General features: G+C 38.6%; 1 protein-coding gene across 7 annotated transcripts in view; it reads left to right on the top strand.

The window, feature by feature from the left end:
• Positions 1-20,843, top strand: part of SEC24C (SEC24 homolog C, COPII coat complex component) — a 37,585-nt gene that overhangs the window by 11,646 nt on the left and 5,096 nt on the right. For 4 of the 7 annotated variants that reach the window (XM_030950815.1, XM_030950811.1, XM_030950813.1 and 1 more), the window contains 17 exons: positions 1,449-1,590; positions 2,450-2,628; positions 3,887-4,327; positions 5,622-5,752; positions 6,904-6,972; positions 8,698-8,809; positions 9,604-9,731; positions 11,169-11,307; positions 13,230-13,345; positions 14,609-14,733; positions 14,993-15,184; positions 16,222-16,315; positions 17,960-18,076; positions 18,544-18,714; positions 19,492-19,588; positions 19,856-20,001; positions 20,391-20,529. In XM_030950815.1, the coding sequence (XP_030806675.1) occupies positions 1,449-1,590; positions 2,450-2,628; positions 3,887-4,327; positions 5,622-5,752; positions 6,904-6,972; positions 8,698-8,809; positions 9,604-9,731; positions 11,169-11,307; positions 13,230-13,345; positions 14,609-14,733; positions 14,993-15,184; positions 16,222-16,315; positions 17,960-18,076; positions 18,544-18,714; positions 19,492-19,588; positions 19,856-20,001; positions 20,391-20,529 (2,538 nt within the window). The remainder of the gene's footprint in view (positions 1-1,448; positions 1,591-2,449; positions 2,629-3,886; positions 4,328-5,621; positions 5,753-6,903; positions 6,973-8,697; positions 8,810-9,603; positions 9,732-11,168; positions 11,308-13,229; positions 13,346-14,608; positions 14,734-14,992; positions 15,185-16,221; positions 16,316-17,959; positions 18,077-18,543; positions 18,715-19,491; positions 19,589-19,855; positions 20,002-20,390; positions 20,530-20,843) is intronic. The other 3 variants (XM_030950814.1, XM_030950818.1, XM_030950816.1) reach the window with 2 other exon arrangements.

The raw sequence follows: 20,843 nt of genomic DNA, 5'->3' as shown, positions 1-20,843 counted from the left end.
TTTTTCTGAAGCACATATTTGTCACATGGTATGCCTGTTAAATTTGGGGGTGGGGGAATTTAACTTAATGTATATTAGAAAGTGTGTAGGGTCCCGCCAGAAATTGGATTAAATATGCCTTCAAAGACAAAAGATAAGAAGACCAAACAGTTCACATGTACTATCAAAGAAATGCATTGGAAAATAGATGAGAGGTATCACAAAAGAAATTAAAAAGAAGTAACATACCAATAGCTGGAGATCAGGAAGTGCTTAGCCAGAAGAACAGTAAGATGAAGATGCTGTAACAGTAGTTTAGAAAATATGAGATTAATGAGATAAAAGTATATAAAAATAATAAATGTCTCTAGGAGTAATTTAATCCTGTCTCAAAATGAAGAACAGGAGGAAGTTTAGTAATAAATAAAAAAACCCAAGAAAAATTATCAGTTATTCATACAAGGTCTAGTTAACTCCTTCCTTGAATTTTCATTCCCAGGTTTGCTAAGAATTGGATGTAGTAGATAAGATAAAATATATGAGTTAAAACCTCATGCTTTAGGGTATGTATGGTACTGTACTGTAGAATTGAGAAATGGCTCCCCTTATTTCCTATTTTATAATGATTCCTCGCAAGGTTTCAGAATCCCTTTGAAACTTGCCATGCCAGTTACTGGCAGAGTGACACAATGTGTATGTGTGGGCCTGGTCTCACAGGGCACTTCTAGTCATCTGTACTTAATGATACCCTATATGTGAAATAGGTTCCCTGGTGGTTAACAGGCATGGTCAATTGTTCTAATTACCAGCATTGTTAATATAGTTTTATTAAAAGGGATGTTTATATGCTCTTTTTTGGAAGTAAAAACTGCAGTTGGTCTGCTGGTATTGTATCCAACATTTTGTGGTCTGTGGAAAGACTGGTTTCTGAGACAAATATATTTGGGCTGTGACTGAACCAGCTCAGTCTGAAAGATGGGAAAGTATTTGTGTTAACCTCCAAGCTTGAGAGGCTGGAAAGAATGGTCTGTGGTGGCCCCCATTATGCTATATATAGATGCAGTAAGCCATGTAGTTTTTGAAGATGGAATCTGCTTGCACAGCCTGCTTACCTTTGAGGTATGGAAAACTGACCTGTAATGGACATTAGATTCCTCTGAATACTCTTGGTTTAGATAAAAATAATTGGACTTGGAGGGGAAAGGATTCAGTACATTACTGACAAGATAATTTTTTTTCTTCATAAAAGATGAAGTTGTCTTTTGAAGACCTTCCACAGCACGTATTTTCTGCTTGATCTGTATGGAGATGGTAACTAGTGACACGGGCTAAAAATATTTGTGCATAAATTATTTGTTGCTCATGGACTATTGTTATAACAGTTCTGCACTTGAATTTTTCATGGTAGTTGGTTCAAGCCCTCATTTCTATAATTTGTGATATTGTAATTTTTTTCCTTATGTTTGTAGGTTCATTAAGAGCCCCACCAACATCTGGAGCGCCTCCTCCAGCCTCTGGAGCATCTCATCCTTCTGGCCATGTGGCATACAGTCAGTTTGAACATGGAGATGTGCAGAATGGAATTCCAGCCTCAGCAGCCCCAATGCAGAGGTGCATATGAGAAGAGTGAATTGTAACAAAATCCCACCTTGACATACTCATGCTAGGTCTAGACGTTTTAGATCTAAATCAAACTAAGCACTTCAGGGTTTTGTAGCACATTGACTTTTTTCCTTGTTATTGTTTTGGAGCAATGTTTTGCCACAGGGGTGTTCATCAGACAGTGAATATATCTGAAGATGAAAAACTTATGAAAGGATGTGAGCAGATGTCAGTGACTGATGAAAACCTCTTCTCCTCCTAAGACATTCTTTGTGGTTTTCATTTTCCCCTAAAAAAAATCAATTGCATCCACACAACTGTAGTATTAGTTCCTTGGCAGTGTGAAATGATCTCTGGAGCATGTGTCAGTCTTTAGTGAATAATTTTTTTGTATTGATTCTGGGCCCTCTTCTGTCCCTTATGGATCCCTGAGTTACTGTCATCTAAGGCTCTTCAACATCTTTTCCAGAAAGATACTGCCCTTACCTCTGTGGTGAAAGTGGCAATGGTCCTGGAGAGTTCAAATGCTTTGAGTGGCAGAACATTCTTACGTAGGTGTACAGGCCTTACTGTTGCTCACCCTATAGACTCTATGCAGTGTTTCTGATTTGTTGTGTAAACTGAATTGGAATTAATAGAAATACAGAATTTGTATTTTAAGAGCTAATGGATTTTTTTTTTTGTTTGGAGAAAGGGATTCAGATACAGGCAGAATATGCAATTTTTTTTCCAAAACTGAGCTGCAGTGTTTCATGTAAATATCTGAGACCCAGATAGTGTTTATGTGCTAGAACAATTTTAAAAGGCACAGGGAATTGTAACTTCTTCTATAATGTGGAATCACTCAGTTTGTCATCTTCCCTCTCAGGCCACCTGCTTCTCAGCCGTTTCTGCCAGGCTCAGCACCCACGCCTGTCAGCCAGATATCTACGTTCCAGCAATATGGGCCCCCCCCAGGCAGTGTGCAGCAGCTCAGGAATCACATGGCAGGGATGACAATTGGCTCTACTGCAGCCTCTGCTCCTCCCCCAGCTGGACTGGGCTATGGTAAGGTTTCCTGGCTACTGAACTATGCTATTGATTTTCATTTTTGCTAGTAATTTCATAAAAGATATTTCTTGTCAGTGATTCATTACCATATGGTTATGGGAATTCTCTGGGTGTTGATGTCTGCCATAGTAAACAGTAGTTTTCTTAACTAATAAGGTCATAATTGGGGAAAACAGGACTGAGACTATTGCAGGGAGCAGTGCTGGCACTGCTGGACGTGGATAACAAAGGAGAGTAATAGCACTGGTCCTCGACTAGGTGAATCTTGTGAAACACAGAAGAGTCTACCCCTAAGTCAGCTGTTGGAAAGTCTACATGTCTTGCCACTGATGTACAGCAGCCCAACCAAAAGAAAGGAAAAAGGGCCCTGTAAATGTAAATCACAGAGGGCTGAAAATACTCTGAATGATTGTGTATAGGGCTTGCTAGAAGTCAAGAAGACACTCACTTAAACAGTAAAAACTGAATTAACAGTAGAAAGTGAATTTAGATACTTTGTTCTGTGGTATTAGTTCTATAGTCTCATTGCTGTAGATTAGGGGACTTTTTAAATTGAAGACTAGAGTTTTGTTTTTATTATGTGTAAACTGGTCTATTTAAAAATTATTTTGCTAAAGTACTTTTTAACAAGCATCTTGTAAGACAGATTTTATAGGAAAATTAGGAGTAGGTAGGGGATACAGATTTCCTTGGCCTTTTGGTAGCACGTTTGTCAAAAATTATACTCAGAAATAGTACAGTGCTACATAGAAATGGTGCTAGTGTCATGCTATTAAAACCACAAAGCTCAAAACCATTCTTGATCTACAGGCTCCCACTGAGTTTAAGGGGCAGCCTGTAGATCAAGAATGGGGTTTAAGACAGAAACTTAGTTCAGAAAATCTATGGATACGCTTGTGGTAGTTCATGTTTTGCATATTCCTGGCTTTGTCCTTTTTTTTCTGGCCCTGAATCCTGAAATATATTCTGATTGTGTAAAATAAGTAGCTCAGACTTTGAGAGAGAAAGCAATGAAATAACTATTGAGTTTCAGATCCACTGAAGGAATTTCAGCTCTCTGATGAATGTAGGAGAATGGTCATTTAGGATTTGTCTCTGCTAGTACTGATAAGCTCATCTGAAGATGAGAAAGTGGTAGATTTACTCAGGTGATCTGGAGCAAATGGGTTTTTCTTGCATCTTTTCTTGCATCCTTTGTCTTGAGGATAGAAGAAAATGATGTTTTATCTTTTTTTTTTCTTACCGGGTCCCCCAGCATCGGTTCCTCCAGTCTCAGGAAGCGTTAGTGCAACGGGATCTGGTCTCTACACACCTTACAGTGCAAGCCAAGGACCCCCTCTTCCCAGTGTGTCCCAGGGCCTTCCTGTGGCACAGCCTCCATTTCCTGGTCAGACAATGCCAACTCAGCGCCTGCCTGCTCAAGTTCCTGGTTTTACCCCACCTCCTCCTTCTACAGGGGTTGGACCTTCCTCTTACCCTCCTACCACAGGTGCTCCAAGGCCACCTGCCATGCCAGGCCCACCGCTGCCTGGGCAGACAGTTGCTGGACCACCATCATCCCAGCCTAATCATGTTTCCTCACCACCACCTCCATCAACTATGGCGGGGCTGCACCCTGGGCCTCCCATGAGTGGTCTTCATGGACCACCTCCTCCCACTCATCCTCCTCAGCCAGGATACCAAATGCAGCAGAATGGTGAGTATTCTTAGTATAGGAATTTTAAGTTAAGTATTCTCTGCATGCTGCGAACTAGATTTCACGTTGTCACCTATGGGCTCCTGGCTGCACATTAGAACTTCCCTCTTGTTTCCCTGTGCTCATGTCTGAGATAATATTGTGTGTCATTCTAAGGTATTTTACGATACACGTTTTAATCGGATTAATGTAACTAAAAAAATTCTAGCTTACATGGTCAAAAGGTGTTTAGCAATTAGTGCCATAATACTACCAGAATTCGTGATCACAATTTTATTATGGACTCCAATTTGTTGTCTGCAACTTCACCTGTTCAAAAATAGACATTGGAAATACTGAAAAGCCTTATTTTATATTTTTAACATTTGTGGCCACTGTGCATATGCAATGCGTGTGAAAGGAGTTGTTAAACTTTGAAAAAGGAGTTGCTATGTTTTCTCCTTTAATTTGCATAATCGTAGTTTTCTCCCTTGTAGAAGTTTGCGCATCTTAAAAGTAAGACCAGTTAAGCTTTCTGAATTAAAACCAGTTTTGGCTGGTTTTTAATCAATAACACTTAGAGATAGCTGGGATAAAGTAATCATGTGCAAATGTTAGCACTGAGAATTCCATCCCCCATGCAGCTTTGCACAGCTGGACAGGTAAATTACTTTAAAATATCAGTTAAAATTCCTATGAACTGTAAAAATACTAATAGGTTAAATCATGCTCTTACTCTGTAAGTGATTGGAATGGTGTAAAATAATATGAAATAGCTTCAGGTAGTTACCAAACAAAACAGAAAATCACACCATAGCCTATTGCTGTAATTTCAAACAAGCCAAAACTGCCCAAGGGAACTCCTTGCATACCTTAATTTGAAGAATTAGGGATCGCCCACTAGCTTATTTGGCTGTTCTGTGTGCACTTTCCATTAGACAGTTCTGCAGGTAAATATTTGTAGTGCATGATCTTAATGTGCATTATAATCAACAATTACAAACTCTAAAACTATTTACAGTAGTGTGCTGGTTTGGGCTGAGGTGGAGCTGATAGAGTTCAGACTAAAAGCCTCTGTTTCCTTAAGTCTGGTTTTGTGGACTGTATCTATCAGTTTATTGGATTGTTGATAGAGATGTACCAGTCTAAGCTGAAACACTGCGATAAATATGTTTAATCATAATGAACTGAAAAGCACCTGACTTTAATTTTCTTGAGGGTTTTTTTTTTAATAGTGGCAGGAAATGGAAGTGCCAAATGAAGAAATGCCTAGTATTAACGCACTGTTTGATTTTTACGTTCTTTTCTTGCTAAGGTTCCTTTGGACAGATGAGGGGTCCCCAGCCAAACTATGGAGGAGCCTTTCCAGGAGCACCAAATTATGGAAGTCCCCCTGGACCACCACCTCCACCAAAACGCTTGGATCCAGATTCCATTCCTAGCCCTGTAAGCTTACTTGTTCTTACCTGTGTCAACTCTTCTGTAGTGTCTTGACATAAGACAACTGACAAAGACCAAAGCTGAAAACAGGTTTCTCATTCCAAGGAACATCAGTCTGTTTTCCTGCTTGTGTTTCTCTCTCCTATGCACCTTCAGTCTTCTGTGATGAATAAGCCCAGAGGCAGTATTTTTCTTGGTGACTAAAGAAAGGCACTGCATATGGAAATCACTGCTCTAGTTCCTCAGGTCTTTTTTGTACTGTGTTATCTTTTGAGGATCCTTGAGGGCTTTGATTAAACATGTTTCTCCATTTCTGGATTCTTACATAATGACTTTCCAAGGTGAACTAATTTTGGGTTTTGAGGTGACAGTCTGTGAACTGTGTGATCTATGTTTAAAGTATGGTTAGTAGGAGGTGATTGTAGTGCTTTTCCTATAATCTGTCAAAAAGCTGGTTTGTGGTTTTTTGGGTCATGAAGTCATGATGCTACATTAGTCAAATATGGACAGCTTCTCAAACTGGGATTGTCTTTCAGAGTGGAGGTTCTGAGGCAGGATAAGCAGTTATATGTAATGGTTACCAACATTGAGTAGTATTAAGCCTGGTGGTATTGTTGCCACTAGTCTACAGTGCTGTTCCTTCCACTGCTCTTGATGCTGTTTCAAAACTATGAAATAATGTAGTCTTGAGTTAGATCAGAACTGATGTTATTCAGAAGGTACTTCTATTTAAAAAGATTACCTATTTAGATTCCAGGTTTATGTGAAGCTTACTACTGGATTTTTTTCATAGAATATAAGTCTTTAATTGCTTGTCTGCCTCTCTTCCACTAAATGAAATCTCAAATGGCTTGTGTCAGTTGCCTTCATGTTAGCATGTTCTTAAAGCATAAATCCTCAGTTTCTAACCAAAATTAGCAGGTGAGCCATTGCCTTCATTAGCAAGGTGTTCAGAGCCAAGCCCAATATCCTGGCAAGACTGGTTTTGGGATCAGTGTATGCTGCAGAAGATGATGTTCTGTTGCCTGAACCAGTATCTAAATCCATCTAATTCCAGTGCTACAGGTTTGGGTAGAGAGAAGTAACAGTTACTTTTTGGTTTATTATTCTCTCTTTTTTTTTTCATACTCTTTATTTCTTATTAAAAAAAAAAAAAGCAACTTAATGAGCTGCCACCCCAGCAGAAACCCAGGCACAGAATAGACCCAGATGCAATTCCTAGTCCAGTAAGTGCTGTATATATGTCAATTGTAGACTGTGTGTTGGTGACCATCTGTGCATGCCTGAAACCTGAACTTCACCTTGCTAACCCTCCATCATTAATCTTTTACCCTTTCCTTGCTGTCTTCTGCTTGCCTTATCAAAATGAGTAACATTACACCACATGAGGCTGTTAAAATCTACTGTGATGAATGGTGAGGCAATAGAAAGCAGTGTTTCAGAAACAGATCATGAAGAATGTCTCCCCTTCACTTTGTCTGAGCTTTAGGCTATTGCCTTCACCAAGATTCCAGCTGGCATTTTCAATGCAAGCCAGTTGTGTAATTGCCCATACAATGTGTGTCTCATGTCAGTATGCACACAGCATGAGCTGTTGTAGCCATGTTTTCTACTGTGTTTTTATCAGAATTTGATTATTGTTCTTGCTGATATACCAGTACTGGACCAGTGCTCTGGAGTTCTAAAATTGCAGATGAACTGGAGTTTTTTAAATGTTAATTCCTGATACAAATCTTCTAATATGAGGCATGGGGAGCTATAAACATTCTCTCATTATCTGTGCTCATGCATAACCATTAAATTTTGAATTTGAAAATTTAATGTTTATGTTGGAGAATCTTATCTAAAGAAAGAAAAAAGCAGCTACCTTTTGGATTGGAAGACAAGAAAAAACTTTTGGTTTTTGTTACCCTGTGTCACTTCTTTCTCATGTAGTCAAAGTTCATAATTTAACAGGTAGCAGTGGTGAGATCACCAACATCAGTCAGCCTGTAGACTTTTGTAATGGGACTACATTTATTCTAGAGTAGTCACTGAAGCTATGGGAGGCTCTCTGCTTGAAATCTGTAGTGAGAGGATGGAAGTTCTACCATACAAACTTCTGAATCTACTCTCTCAGAATTTGCTCTAGGCAAAGGCAGGTGTATTTGATGGCAGAATAAGAGCAGAAGAAGTTTGCTAGCTTTAATTCTTTCATTCAGTCACCACTAAGGAAATGTAGTTTGAGCTGTGTACAGCTGCGTACAGCAAAGGTCCATGAATATTTTAGTTAAGGCAAACTATTACATTTCTGTTATCTTAAGCAAATTTGCAGTTGTGAAGAATTTGAAATACCAAGAAATTTAAGATTTTTACAGGCTTTGAAGTTTGATTCATTGACAAGTTATTGAAATTTCACTTTCCGCATTCGCAGAATTCAAATCACAAACCTTTGAGCACCACAAAGTAATGAAGACTTCCACCTTGCAAGCCATCCGTCTTTAGGCCAGAGTTACAGTGGTTAGAAATAAAGGCATACTATGGAAACAGGGGGACCATAATGGAAAGAAAAGGCCAGGTTACTTATAGGACTTCAGCTTGAGGCTTACAGAAGCTTCTAATTCTTATTTGACTAGAACTGTACAGGGGAATACCTACCAAAAATTCCTTTCTTGATCTGAGTTTGGCTTTTACAAGTTCGGGTCAGACTTTAAAACCCAAAATGTGCTGCTACTAAGAATAATACTTGGGGAAAAATATTATTTGCAACTTGTAATTTATGTTAGTCAATAAGTACTATTTGAATTCAAACTGAGAGGTGACTGCTTGACAAAATTCACTTGCTCTTCCTATTTTTAGAGTAGTAATGTTTGCCTCAGGTCCCCTTTTTACTGCCTTAGAGATTTTTTTATTTTACTTATTTTACTTTGAAACCAAGCCTCCACATAATAACATGGTATTTTCCATCACAGATTCAAGTGATTGAAGATGACAGAAATAACCGTGGGTCAGAACCATTTGTCACTGGAGTGAGAGGGCAGGTCCCACCTCTTGTTACTACAAATTTCTTGGTCAAGGATCAAGGTAAACTATTTTTCTTTTCCTAAACAAACAAACAAAACAAAGAGTCAGTGACAAAACTGTGTCTTTGAAGGAAACGTGTTTTACCAACAGAAGCTTAGTTTCAAGTGCTGTGTTGATTTGATCCCAGTTTAGATTCTCCTGATTGTTTGGTAGCTAGTAACCAATATGCAGGTAAAAAATGTTTTCCGAGGCAGATACCTAGGACCAGCATTAGCAGAGATATCAGAAAGCAGCAAATGGAGCGTCTTCTGTAGAGCTTTATAAAAACATTTAAGAACTGAAATCTACTAGCAACATAATTAGAATTGGCAACTGTATTTTTTAAAATTAAGTGGGATGTAAATTGGTCTGAGGGCTCTGTAGAGAAAAGATATTTCATTTTTTAATTGCTGACACTTCTTTTGAGCTTTAAAGTTCCAAAAAAAACTTCAGAATCTGATTCTATAATCAAGTAGTTTACTCTTCAGCCCAAATTACGAAACAGTAGAAATGTTTGAGTAGTTTTCTGTCTACATTATGTTTTAGTCTGCGAATATGTGAAACAGAAATGCTTTTTTATAGCTTTAGGTTGACAGGGAGTCAAGTTAATTTGTTTTAAGGTCTTTTATTATATATAGTTAATCATGAAGAGGTATTTTATTGGGAATTCAAGTTTTCCATAGATTAAAACAATATTTAGCTAAGCTCGTAGTGTCTGTGGTATACCGACACAACTTAAGGTATCTTTATTCCTGTTCTTGAATATAAACTGAATTTGTACTGAAATTTGTGGGGCTTTTTTATTTGTTCCCCAGGTAATGCAAGCCCCCGCTACATCAGATGCACATCTTACAATATTCCCTGCACGTCTGACATGGCCAAACAATCCCAAGTTCCCCTGGCTGCCGTCATAAAGCCGCTGGCTACTCTGCCGCCGGAGGAGGTGAGTGCCGTGCTAGGGTTACGTGTGCCATGGGCACGCTGAGGTGTCAGCATTTAACAGATTTGTTTAGAAGCATATTGAGGTGAAGACGTCCAGGTAAACATTGATTCTCCAACAGGCGTGTGATAGCAGAAGCTTCTGCTTCTGTAAAGCAGAAGAATGTTGTGTTCCAAACATTTAGTATTTTGACTGCCATGATAATTTCAGCTTTTTTGCAGTAACTGTCAAGCCCTGTGACTAAGTGACCAAAATATTAGGGTGGTCACAGAGGCGCTTCCAGTTGATCTCAGTTTCTTTCTTAGTCTAAAGTATTTAAATGGTTGCTAATCATAGGTATTAAGTATTTTCTAGAATGCCAGGTTGTGAAATTGGATGAGAATGCATGGAACAGCACTGGTTTGGCTGTCTTATATGCATGTATATGCGCAGCACAGTGTGGGATGACAGTACAACACTAAGTACTGAGCACTGCTGAGCTGCACTTGTATTTCTTCCCTTTCTCTTTCAGCACTTCTTTCCTTCTAGGTGTAATGTGTGGCTGTTGAGCCTTTTACTCTATCGTGTTTGGTTGCTGAGAATGTGAAAGCTCAGAGATTTTTACAGAGTTTGACATTTTTTAAAGTAGGCTGAATACTCTGGCTATTGTGTAGTGTTAACCTGCTTGCAGCAGTGACATGAAGACAAACAAGCTTGTTGAATTTGAATACACAGGTCTGCAGTATTCTGTGCCCTGTTAAACCTAAGTGTAGCATCTGCTGAGGAAAGCAATTTCCTCTGGTCTTTTAAGGGTGTTTTTCTCCAGTTGCATTTCATTTGTGTCCCTAAACTATGGTTTGAATTTTAAAAACTGGTTTATGATAAAACTGATCTGTGGCTGAAGTTTAAAAGGACCATAATAGGAGAATAAGGTCTTACTTGATAACTTGAAGGCTTGTAGAGTTACACATTTTTAGAGACACTTTACAAATAATAGTTGTTTGGTCTCCTGGTGTATTTATTCTTCAAACAAACATTCATAGTGTCCAGAAAAAAAAAGGCTACGATTGGACAATTACCCAGGAGACCAGTCAGCTTCTAGTATTTGGAAGTTCCTAATGGCAAGGGCAAACTCACTGTGGAGGGACCCTTCCAACAGATGAAGACTCAGCTGTTCAGAGCAACAAGACTGTAAATAGAGCTAAAGCTTTACATAGCTAGGTGGGATAGCCCATTAATGACTCTAGCCCTCAAAATATTGCTGTGCTAGGGCTTGAATTGAAAAGCACTTAAATACTTGTTCAGGCTTCCCACATCCCCTGCACTCTCTCCCACAGCTGCCAAATGCTAAATCCTATGCAGCGTACAGGGAGATAGCAATGACCACACAACGCAAAGTTTAAAACTTTCTCATCATCATGAGACCTTTCTTTTCATGTTTTTTTTCTCTTGCTTCCACAGACCCTTCCTTATTTGGTAGACCATGGAGAATCTGGTCCTGTCCGATGTAATAGGTGCAAAGCTTACATGTGCCCTTTTATGCAATTCATTGAAGGTGGAAGGAGGTTCCAGTGTTGTTTCTGCAGCTGTGTCACTGAGGGTAAGTTTTCTTCTGGAAATGCCTCTCTGGACTCTACTGGAAAGGTCTTTGAACAAGATGCAAACAAATAAGTCTTGATCATGTTATGATCATTTATAATGAATACTGTGATTTATTATGTGTCTAGTCTTGTAAAGAATTATTGGAAGGCATGTTCAGTGTTCAGTTCTGAAATTGTGTTCAAAAAGGTGCTTATGTGTTGTAGTATTGTAGCAAATTTTTAATATGAGGTATTTGTAGCAAATGCCTGGTGGTTTAAAAGTCTATTGTATTTTCTTAGGGTATTTCAAAAGTACAGGGTTTTTTAACAGGTTGAGATACAGGTCTAGTCAGTAGCATGTGTTAGGATTATTTTTTTTGTCACAGAGCTTTTTTTGTCTCACTAACACTCCTTTGAGATGGGATTGCAGTTAAATCTGCTACAGCTGAATAAGAGTGTTCAGTACAGGCCAGTTAATATTAGTTGCTTTTCTAAATTAGTACAAAACATCCTTCCTTTTAAGCAGAAGTCACAATGAGCTGCTCATAGCATGACATTTGTAGATTTGTTTTGAAGGCACAGAGGAAAGTAAGGTACAACAAACCTTATGATGATGTTTTCAGTGTTCCATTTGATAGCCCTGATGGCTTTTAATGGACTATTCTTACCACCTCAGTTATGCTGTACAACTATTTGTACTAACCAAAATGGGGATTAGAAGTGGCCAACTTTAAAAACCAATTTTGTCTGGTGATTTTCTGCCTGCATACACTCCCTGTCTTGCTCACTCAGCAGCTGTATGAAGGACTGTACCTGTAACAATTGAGCAGAGGCAGAAAAGGGAGAGATGCTGAGAGACTGCTGATGAAAGCAATACTGTGAAAACACAATGTAGTTGTACCTAAAACCTAATAACAATTTTTGTTTTCTCTGCAAATACCATGAGGTATTTGTTCTTTGCAAGTACCAAATTAACTTGTATGGGATGTGTACTTGGAGACAAGAGTGATAAAAGCTTATATATAATCTTAATGATATCACTTTGTTTTCTTTTGAACTTTTGAAACTTGGAATGTTTAGAATAGTTTAAATGTGATTAATAATGTCATTCCAGGTAATCTCATTTTAATCTCCCTTGGGGCTGTATAGACAGCTATATAGAGAGCTATAGCTGGAATATTGTCACCCAAGCAGTTCTGCAGGAGGGTGTGTCTGTCATGGTAGTTCTTGGGGCACAAGGGAAATGCTTTGTTTCTACAGCTGAGTTTTGTAGGCAAAAGTTTAGCTTAACTCCCATTTTATTTTCTTATGCCTTGTACCAGCACAAAAGTACTGGGTTATGGGCATGTGATTGCACTTCTGTTCCTCCTTAATCCACTGTAAGAAGGACTTTGTCTATTCTGATAGAAAGATTATGGGAGTCTCTGCACGCGAGAGTGCCTGGAGGCTTCACTCTTGTGCAGCACAGGAAGGGAAGGAAAGCCTAATTTATATAGCAAAACAAGGAGCTCAGTGTTTTAGTAAGCCTGACTTGAGTCTGTAATGCTGTAGCCTGTAGTTTGCCTCAAACTCTCTTTAACGTAATTTGTTACTACTTATATGGGATGGTTATATTGTTCCTTTGGAGTAGATCCTTCAGGATAATCCTAAAACTGTATTGTAGTGATGTTTCTGATATGAAATGGAAAGGAGCTTCAAGGAAAGTGTAACAGTAACTATACTGTGTGCCATCTGGTGCATGAGACAAAATGGAATAAGTTTGTATTGTTTTGCTTTAATGATATTCTTAAATTGCATTAATATTTTTAGTACTTGTGGGCTAACCCAGAGTGCTAGTTCACTTCCCTGAGTTTTGTTTGAAACAGTTGTTGTCATGTTGGCTCTCTAATTACAGTGCTTATTATGGGCATATCACTGAGTTTAAGGATTTTTCCTTTCCCAGTTCCACCTCACTACTTCCAACATTTGGATCATACTGGAAAGCGAGTAGATTTCTATGACCGACCTGAGTTATCACTGGGCTCGTACGAGTTTCTAGCAACAGTTGACTACTGCAAGGTACAGTAGTATGTTTTTATTGCTGTATTTACTTTGCTTTTAAGTAAAAAGACTATTTCCTTCAAAGTAAGAAAGACATTGATTGTCTGGGGCTGATTTCTAGCTGAGAGAGATAATTAACAGCATTAATCCAGCCCACTTTATTGTGTGAAATAACATGCTTGTTTGCTTACTTACAAAATCAGTAAGGTCCTGATCACACATGACATAATATAATTTAATAGCTGTCTCTGTATTTTTTTTTCTGGAGCTATATAAGCAGCTATAGCTGCATTTACCTTAAGAATTCTGCAGAAGGGATTCTTGTGCAGTAGACCTTGGCAGAAAAGAGAATTGTAGGAGAGGTTCAATGCAAGTACAATAGTAACTATGCAATGTGCCGCCTGTTCCACAAGGCAGACCTTACCTATTGAACTTCAATTTCAAATCCTGCCATAGTGATTAGAAGCACAAAAAAATGTTGGAAATGTGTATTTCATAGCTGGTTTGCTTTTAAATTAAAGACTTAAACAATAATTGCTTTCTAAGGAATAGAGAAACTATGTGCAAGGTATTTATTAAAGCAACTTATATCTCTGCTGAAATATTATGCTGAGAAAATAGATGCCTAAATGTTGTGAGTTGATACTGGTTGCCTTCTAATGCCTCTGCTTTACTTTGAGTTAAGCAAAAGTCCAATTACTTTCTAACAGCATAAGAACTTCAAACAAGATGTGATCTTCACAGCTTTTTTGAAAGTTCTTATGTTTTGCTTTTGTTCTGAGTGCTTGTTCTAGTATGACCTATAGGATTCAGAAAACTACTGGCTAAAAGAAGTTTTTCATTCCCAAAGAAAGCCTGATTTTTAAGAAGGAAAAGGTTGTAATCCTTGGAGAGGAAAATATTTTACTTTATATTGATGGAATCACCTATGATAAGTCTGGTCAGGGTCCAAAGTTTTGAGAACTGGCAGAAATCTTCCCTGTCTACTTTTCCAATCTAGCTGAGTCATGTAAATGGATTAGTTAGTTGTAACTGTTCTCTGATCAATGGTAAAGTCAGTCTAGGGCATTTAATACCAATCCATTTCAAATATAGTATGATACCATGTCTGTTAGTTGGAAAAGGGTAGGAGAGAGAGCTTAAGAAACAACTGCTGCTCATGGTTACAGAGGTACATGAAAGCAGCTAAGTTTTGACCAGCATTGATTTGTCTGTGTTATGGAGCTGTTACATGAGCTGCATTACATGGCAATAGTGTGATTTCTTCCCTCTCTTCCACAGAATAACAAGTTCCCTAGTCCACCTGCTTTCATTTTTATGATTGACGTGTCTTACAATGCTGTGAAGAGTGGCTTAGTGAGGCTAATATGTGAAGAATTAAAGTCACTCCTAGATTATCTGCCCAGGTAGGTATATTGTGAACTACTGTAGTCAATGCAAATGGGGAATGCTGTTATTTTTTCTCTTTAAAAAATACTAGAAGTTTAAATATTACCTTATAATCCTTCAAGCTTTTCTTCAGAAAAAGGCCAAGCAGAACATCTTTTTTGAAACACTTCTTGGTGAAAATAAATTCTGCTTCCTTTAATTTTTCCCTTTATGTGTTGGTTATATGTAATGGTTTATCTATCTTCTTGGACGTGAAGGCAAGTATATCTCTTACAGGGAAGGGAACATGGAGGAATCAGCCATTCGAGTCGGCTTTGTCACCTACAACAAAGTTTTACATTTCTATAACGTAAAGAGCTCACTGGCACAGCCACAAATGATGGTGGTCTCAGATGTGGCAGATATGTTTGTGCCACTCCTTGATGGTTTTCTGGTGAATGTGAATGAGTCCAGGACAGTTATTGCCAGGTAATATCAATTGATTTACAATGTGTGTAGTAAAATACTTGTTTGGTAAATTCAAATGTTATGTGCTTAATTGTCATGTCAAGTCACTCCATGTACTTTAACTTACTATACTCTCTGAGATTAAGCTGGCACAGTAGGATGGGGAAATTGAAGGGCTAAGGGATTATTTGGCTCATAGTCCAGCTTGGCGGAAAGTGTATATAAAGGGATTTAGTGCAGAAGGGCATTTCTGGGGAGAAAAAAAGGAAAAACAAACAAAATCCAAGCCAAAAAAAAACCCCACCTAGAAAAAAGCCACAAAAAACCACAACCAGGATGATACAGAGTGAAAGCTGTAAGAATACCAAATCACTGTCTTTAATTCAACTCCTTAAATAACTGCAAACTGAGACAGCAGGGGTGTCCAGTTTTGGTTCTGTAGAGAAAAAAAAAGTGGGATAGAGAAGATAAAATCTGAAAGGAAAGAAGGAAGTTAGCAAAGTTTAGGCAAACTGTTTACCATGGAGTAAACCCAGTAAACAGTGTAATTGAAGTGTAATTAATCTATGGTGTGTAGCTAACTACATTTTGGGAAACAGACCTGGAATTGCATGTTTTTAGAGAAAATTTCTAGCCTTTTTAATGCATTAAACAAGCCTAAGTACAAAACTGTGGATTACACCTATTAATCTTTGAGTAGTACGCAAGGTGCTTTGCAAACAGAGGCCAAATGTCACTAGTATTTCCTAAGAATTTACTTACCTGTGTATATTGGAATATATTAAAAGATAAGAAATACAGAAGAGCTGTGGAATTGGCATCAATTGAGGCTATACAGAAGGCACTGAGGATATAGTTGAGAGAAGCCAATGGAGAACAATGCAGCATTTTTCCCACAGATGAGATGCCGAATACTGTAAAAGTTATGCAAATTTGAAGACATGTTAGGGACTTCTGTTTAAACCACCTCAATCCTATAAGTCCTCAACTTCAGCTCTGTGGCTTTTCTTATTAAATAGGATCTTGAATTGCTCTTTTTTTTTCTTGTTCTTTGCTAGTTTGCTGGATCAGATTCCAGAAATGTTTGCAGACACGAGAGAAACAGAAACTGTCTTTGCACCTGTGATTCAAGCAGGGCTGGAGGCACTGAAGGTTAGTAAATGCATTTTTATGACAAATTGTTTTAAGCCCAATACTCTGACATTCATCTTCTGCTAACACACACTATTAAGACAATTCTAAAGATTTTGTAAGCTCCTTGTAGTAGATGCACTACATGTAGGGAGTACTTGGCTCATTCTTGAAGTGCATGAACCTTTTGTTTTGTGCAGCTATCTATATGTTCTTTACACAATTCTTTTTGAACTCATTTTTTTCAAAGTGCAAGAACATGGCTTACTCTCAGTTGTCTGTCTGAGTTTTGCTTTAAACAGATCATAGAACCTACGAGGGGGAAAAAAGCCCTCCAGCATTAAAAAACCACTGCTGAAGTCTGTTAAATCTCATGGAGGTGTTCCATAGTTTGGTGTCTTTTTAATCCTGTGCTCTGGTAGAATCTTAAATAAAAGGAGAGGATATCATCTGTTGAAGCTGCCTGCAGTAATGCGCTAACCAAGCAAACTTTTCCTGAAGTTCTTCCATTCTAGTACTTCATCCAGACATAATTACATGCATGGTTTAATTCTGATTTGTATCTACTGATCAAATTGATTGCCTGTATGACCTCACCCCAAACTGGTGACACAGCTCTATTTGTCTGTCACATCAGTCAGCGAATCATTTTAGTTGGAAAACTTTTATATGTCCAACCTTTAACCCAGTACTGCCAAGTCCTCCACTAAACCATGTTCCCAACATCTTTCAAATACCTCCAGGGATGCTAACTCCACCACTTCCCGGGGCAGCCTGTTCCAGGGCTTGACAACCATTTCCATGAAGAAGTTTTTCCCAATATCTAATCTAAAACTCCCCTGCTGCAACTTGAAGCTATTTCCTCTTGTCCTATGTCATTATACATGGGAGAAGAGGCTGACTCCCACCTGACTACAGTCTTCTTTCAGGTAGTTGTAGAGAGCATGATCTCCCCTGAGCATCCTTTTTGTCCAGGCTGGACAACCTGAGTTCTCTCACTCACTCCTCAAGCAAGAATTGTGCTCCAGACCCTTAACCAGCTCCATAGCCCTTCTCTGAGCTTGCTGCAGCATCTCAGTGTCCTTGTAATGAAGGGCCCAAAATGTCAAGGTGTAGCCTCACCAGTGCTGAGTACAGGGGGAATGATCCTTAAAAGTCTCTCTTAAACTCAGTTTTTGTTACAATTGTTCAATCAAGAAATAGTAAAAATTGCTAATTGACTTTTTACATACTGCATATGTCAGAGAAAATAACCTATTAAACATTAGCTAGTGTTGGCATAGGGTGTTGATTTAAAATTACTGATCTGTTGAAGCTCAGATTAGAAAATTCTTTGCCATTTCTGTGACTTTTTTCCACAAAACCTTTTGTGTCTGGATCCTGCTTACTCTGTCTCCTTGGAGAAAGTCCTTTTCTCCCTGCTGTGGAATTAGTACAAATCCAGTAGAACTCAGTCTTGCTCTTCTGTAACTGACCAGTAATTTGTGCTCCCTCTGTTGGACACCAGTCACATAACCAAGTGACAGTGAGCCTGTGTGTCTGGTAGAATCACTCTGACATTAAAAGAGTGATGAGGTTGCTTGAATGCTTGTTCTTGAATCACAGCTTCCCTTATAATTTTTGTAAGTGTTTCTGACCTCTGTTATTGCACTCACTTTCCTGCAGGCAGCTGAGTGTGCTGGCAAGCTCTTCATTTTCCACACCTCTCTGCCCATCGCAGAGGCTCCAGGGAAGTTAAAGAACAGGGATGATAGGAAACTGATCAACACAGATAAGGAGAAGGTAATAATGGTTTGCATAATCTTTACATAATTTGCTTTGTATGGAATAAAATAACTGAAACAGTTTTTAAAAAATTACAAGGATAGCACATACTGTAACTGTCCCAGCTAATATCATTTAACATTCCACTTTTATCTTCTGTTCCCAAGCAGGGCTATGGAGACTTGACATCATAAGGACAGCTCTAGTCTGAGAACAAGAAGAGTTAGCTCTAGATTATTACACAGGGTAAAATACCAAGATCTGGGTTAAAGTAAATGTGCTGAATTTACCATTAAAGCAAAATGTGTAGTAATTTTCATAATAATTAACAGTTCTTCAAAGGCAGAGTCAGGGAGAACTTTGATGATTCTACTTTCCCTGAAGAAAGATTTAAAGTATAAGAGTATTGACTGGGATTATAAACTGGGTCTCACTTTCCTTTTCCTGGACAAACTTCTGATGTCATCTCTGATTTCCTTTCTTAGACTTTGTTTCAACCACAGACGAGCTTTTACAACAACTTGGCCAAGGACTGTGTGGCCCAGGGCTGCTGTGTGGATCTATTCCTGTTTCCAAACCAGTATTTGGATGTGGCCACGCTGGGTGTGGTACCTTACCAGACAGGAGGCTCCATTTATAAGTATGCCTATTTCCAGGTAGGAGTGACATTGACTCAGACTGCTGTCTGATCCAAGTAAGAACTATTGTTTGGCTGAAAGTTATGTTTTTCATAGTGGAAACCATAGTGAAGAAATACTTCTTTGGAAGTAAATGGCTGCTTAAATTTCAAGATAATCAGCAAAATTATTTGGTATCTTTGTGTCTTTATACAAACATCTCTGTTAATAACAAAACCCAACAGGAAGAGCTAGGCTATTACCTCTTAGCACAATATTTTATTAGCAGGCCACTGAGCCTGATATCAGTGACTTTTAAAGTAAGACCACAGGAGGTAGTATCTGGTTTTAAATTACTTTATGGTTTATGAAGCCAGTCTGAATTATGAAAGTGTGAAACTGTCGCAGACATCTCTTTGTGAAAAATCCTTTCTTTAGGATTTTTCCTCCTGAGAAGCTGCGGCCTCAGAAACAGAATGTAAACTATAATTATCTGCTGCTATGGAATGCAACAGGTCCGTCTAGATTGGGCCATCTTAGATGTTTATAGTTAATGGCCAATCAAGGACCGAGCTCTCTCGGACAGAGTCTGGGAGAGCTGCTGTGTTATCATTCTTTCTTTTCTATTCTTAGCGTAGCTCAGCTTCTAGAAACCTTTCCTTCCTTTTCTTTTTAGTATAGTTATAATATATGTATATATCATAAAATAATAAATCGAACCTTCTGAACATGGAGTCAACATTCTCGTCTCTTCCCCCAATCAAGAACCCTTGTGACCACTGTCACATGAAACATCAATTACTGCTTGCCTTCTAGCTGGAGACAGACCAGTTCAGATTCCTGAATGACTTGAGAAGGGATGTCCAGAAAGAAGTGGGATTTGATGCTGTAATGAGAGTGCGCACAAGCACAGGTGGGTGTTAGCATGGAAGAATCTTAATGAATTGACCACTTCAAGCATGTCTCATGAGAAGAAAGAAATCTTACTGGAATTTAAAACACATGGTGACTAGGCTATCCCAAAAGCTCTGCTAAAGCTTTGGAATTCTAAGACTTTTGTTGAGACTGCAAAGATCCCTGCTGAAATCTGTCAGGATAACTTGGTGTCAGGGTCAAAAGGCTGAATATGTTGGTATTCTGTTGAAAATGGTGGTTCATGTTGGGTTTTTCCCTCTTCTAGGTATTAGAGCAACGGACTTTTTTGGAGCTTTCTATATGAGCAACACAACTGATGTAGAGATGGCAGGTCTGGACTGTGATAAAACAATAACAGTGGAATTCAAGCATGATGATAAATTGAGTGAAGATAGTGGTGCACTGCTTCAGGTGAGGGGGGAGGCTTTGTAGAAGAAGTGAGTTGGTAATTGAACAGAATTATTAGACACTTCTTCAAGGAATTTTTTGTTCTTTCTTTCTGCATCTTACCATACCTTTCCAGCATACTTGTTCTGAGGGTGACCTAGACTGCTTCAAACCACTGTCCTGTCTTCTAAGACCAGGTCCCTTAATACAGCTGCTAAAATTGCTGCTTGTTACCTTTCATTGACCCTGATTCTTAGCATGTACTTCTAGCTTATTGTCTAAGTCTTTTATGTAGTTACCTTATTTGTTTTTGCATCTGAGTCCTAGCTTTTAATAAAGTATAGTGTAACCCTGCCCTTCTTAGTGTAGCAGGACCTCATTTCTGTGTCTCCTGGCATTTTTGTCTCCTGCAGTGTGCTCTGCTGTATACAAGTTGTGCAGGACAGCGACGGCTCCGCATTCACAATCTCTCCTTAAACTGCTGCACGCAGCTTGCTGACCTCTATCGGAACTGTGAGACTGACACCCTCATCAACTATTTGGCTAAGTATGGTAAGGGTAAACATGGAAATGAGAATGGCAGCCTTTAACTACTGCTAAAATGCCTGTTTTGTCACCCAGTGACACCTGTTTATTCCTCCTGCTTCAAATGTCTGGTGGCAGTTCTGACACTTCAGTCTGTTATGGGAAAGAGCATAAAGCTGTGATGATTGTATTGCTGCTTAGGACGAGAGGTACAGATAGAGAGTGTAGACTTATTCTTCATACAAATTATTTTCCATATGTTTTTAATAACAGTTTGTATTGCCAGCTGTCTGAATTCATCCTTGTATTTATTTTTGGGCTGTTCTAGTTCGTTCCTTAAC

The sequence above is a fragment of the Camarhynchus parvulus genome, chromosome 6 (genome assembly GCF_901933205.1).
Source record: "Camarhynchus parvulus chromosome 6, STF_HiC, whole genome shotgun sequence".
NCBI lineage: Eukaryota > Metazoa > Chordata > Aves > Passeriformes > Thraupidae > Camarhynchus > Camarhynchus parvulus.
This window is presented reverse-complemented; position numbering and strand designations above follow the sequence as displayed.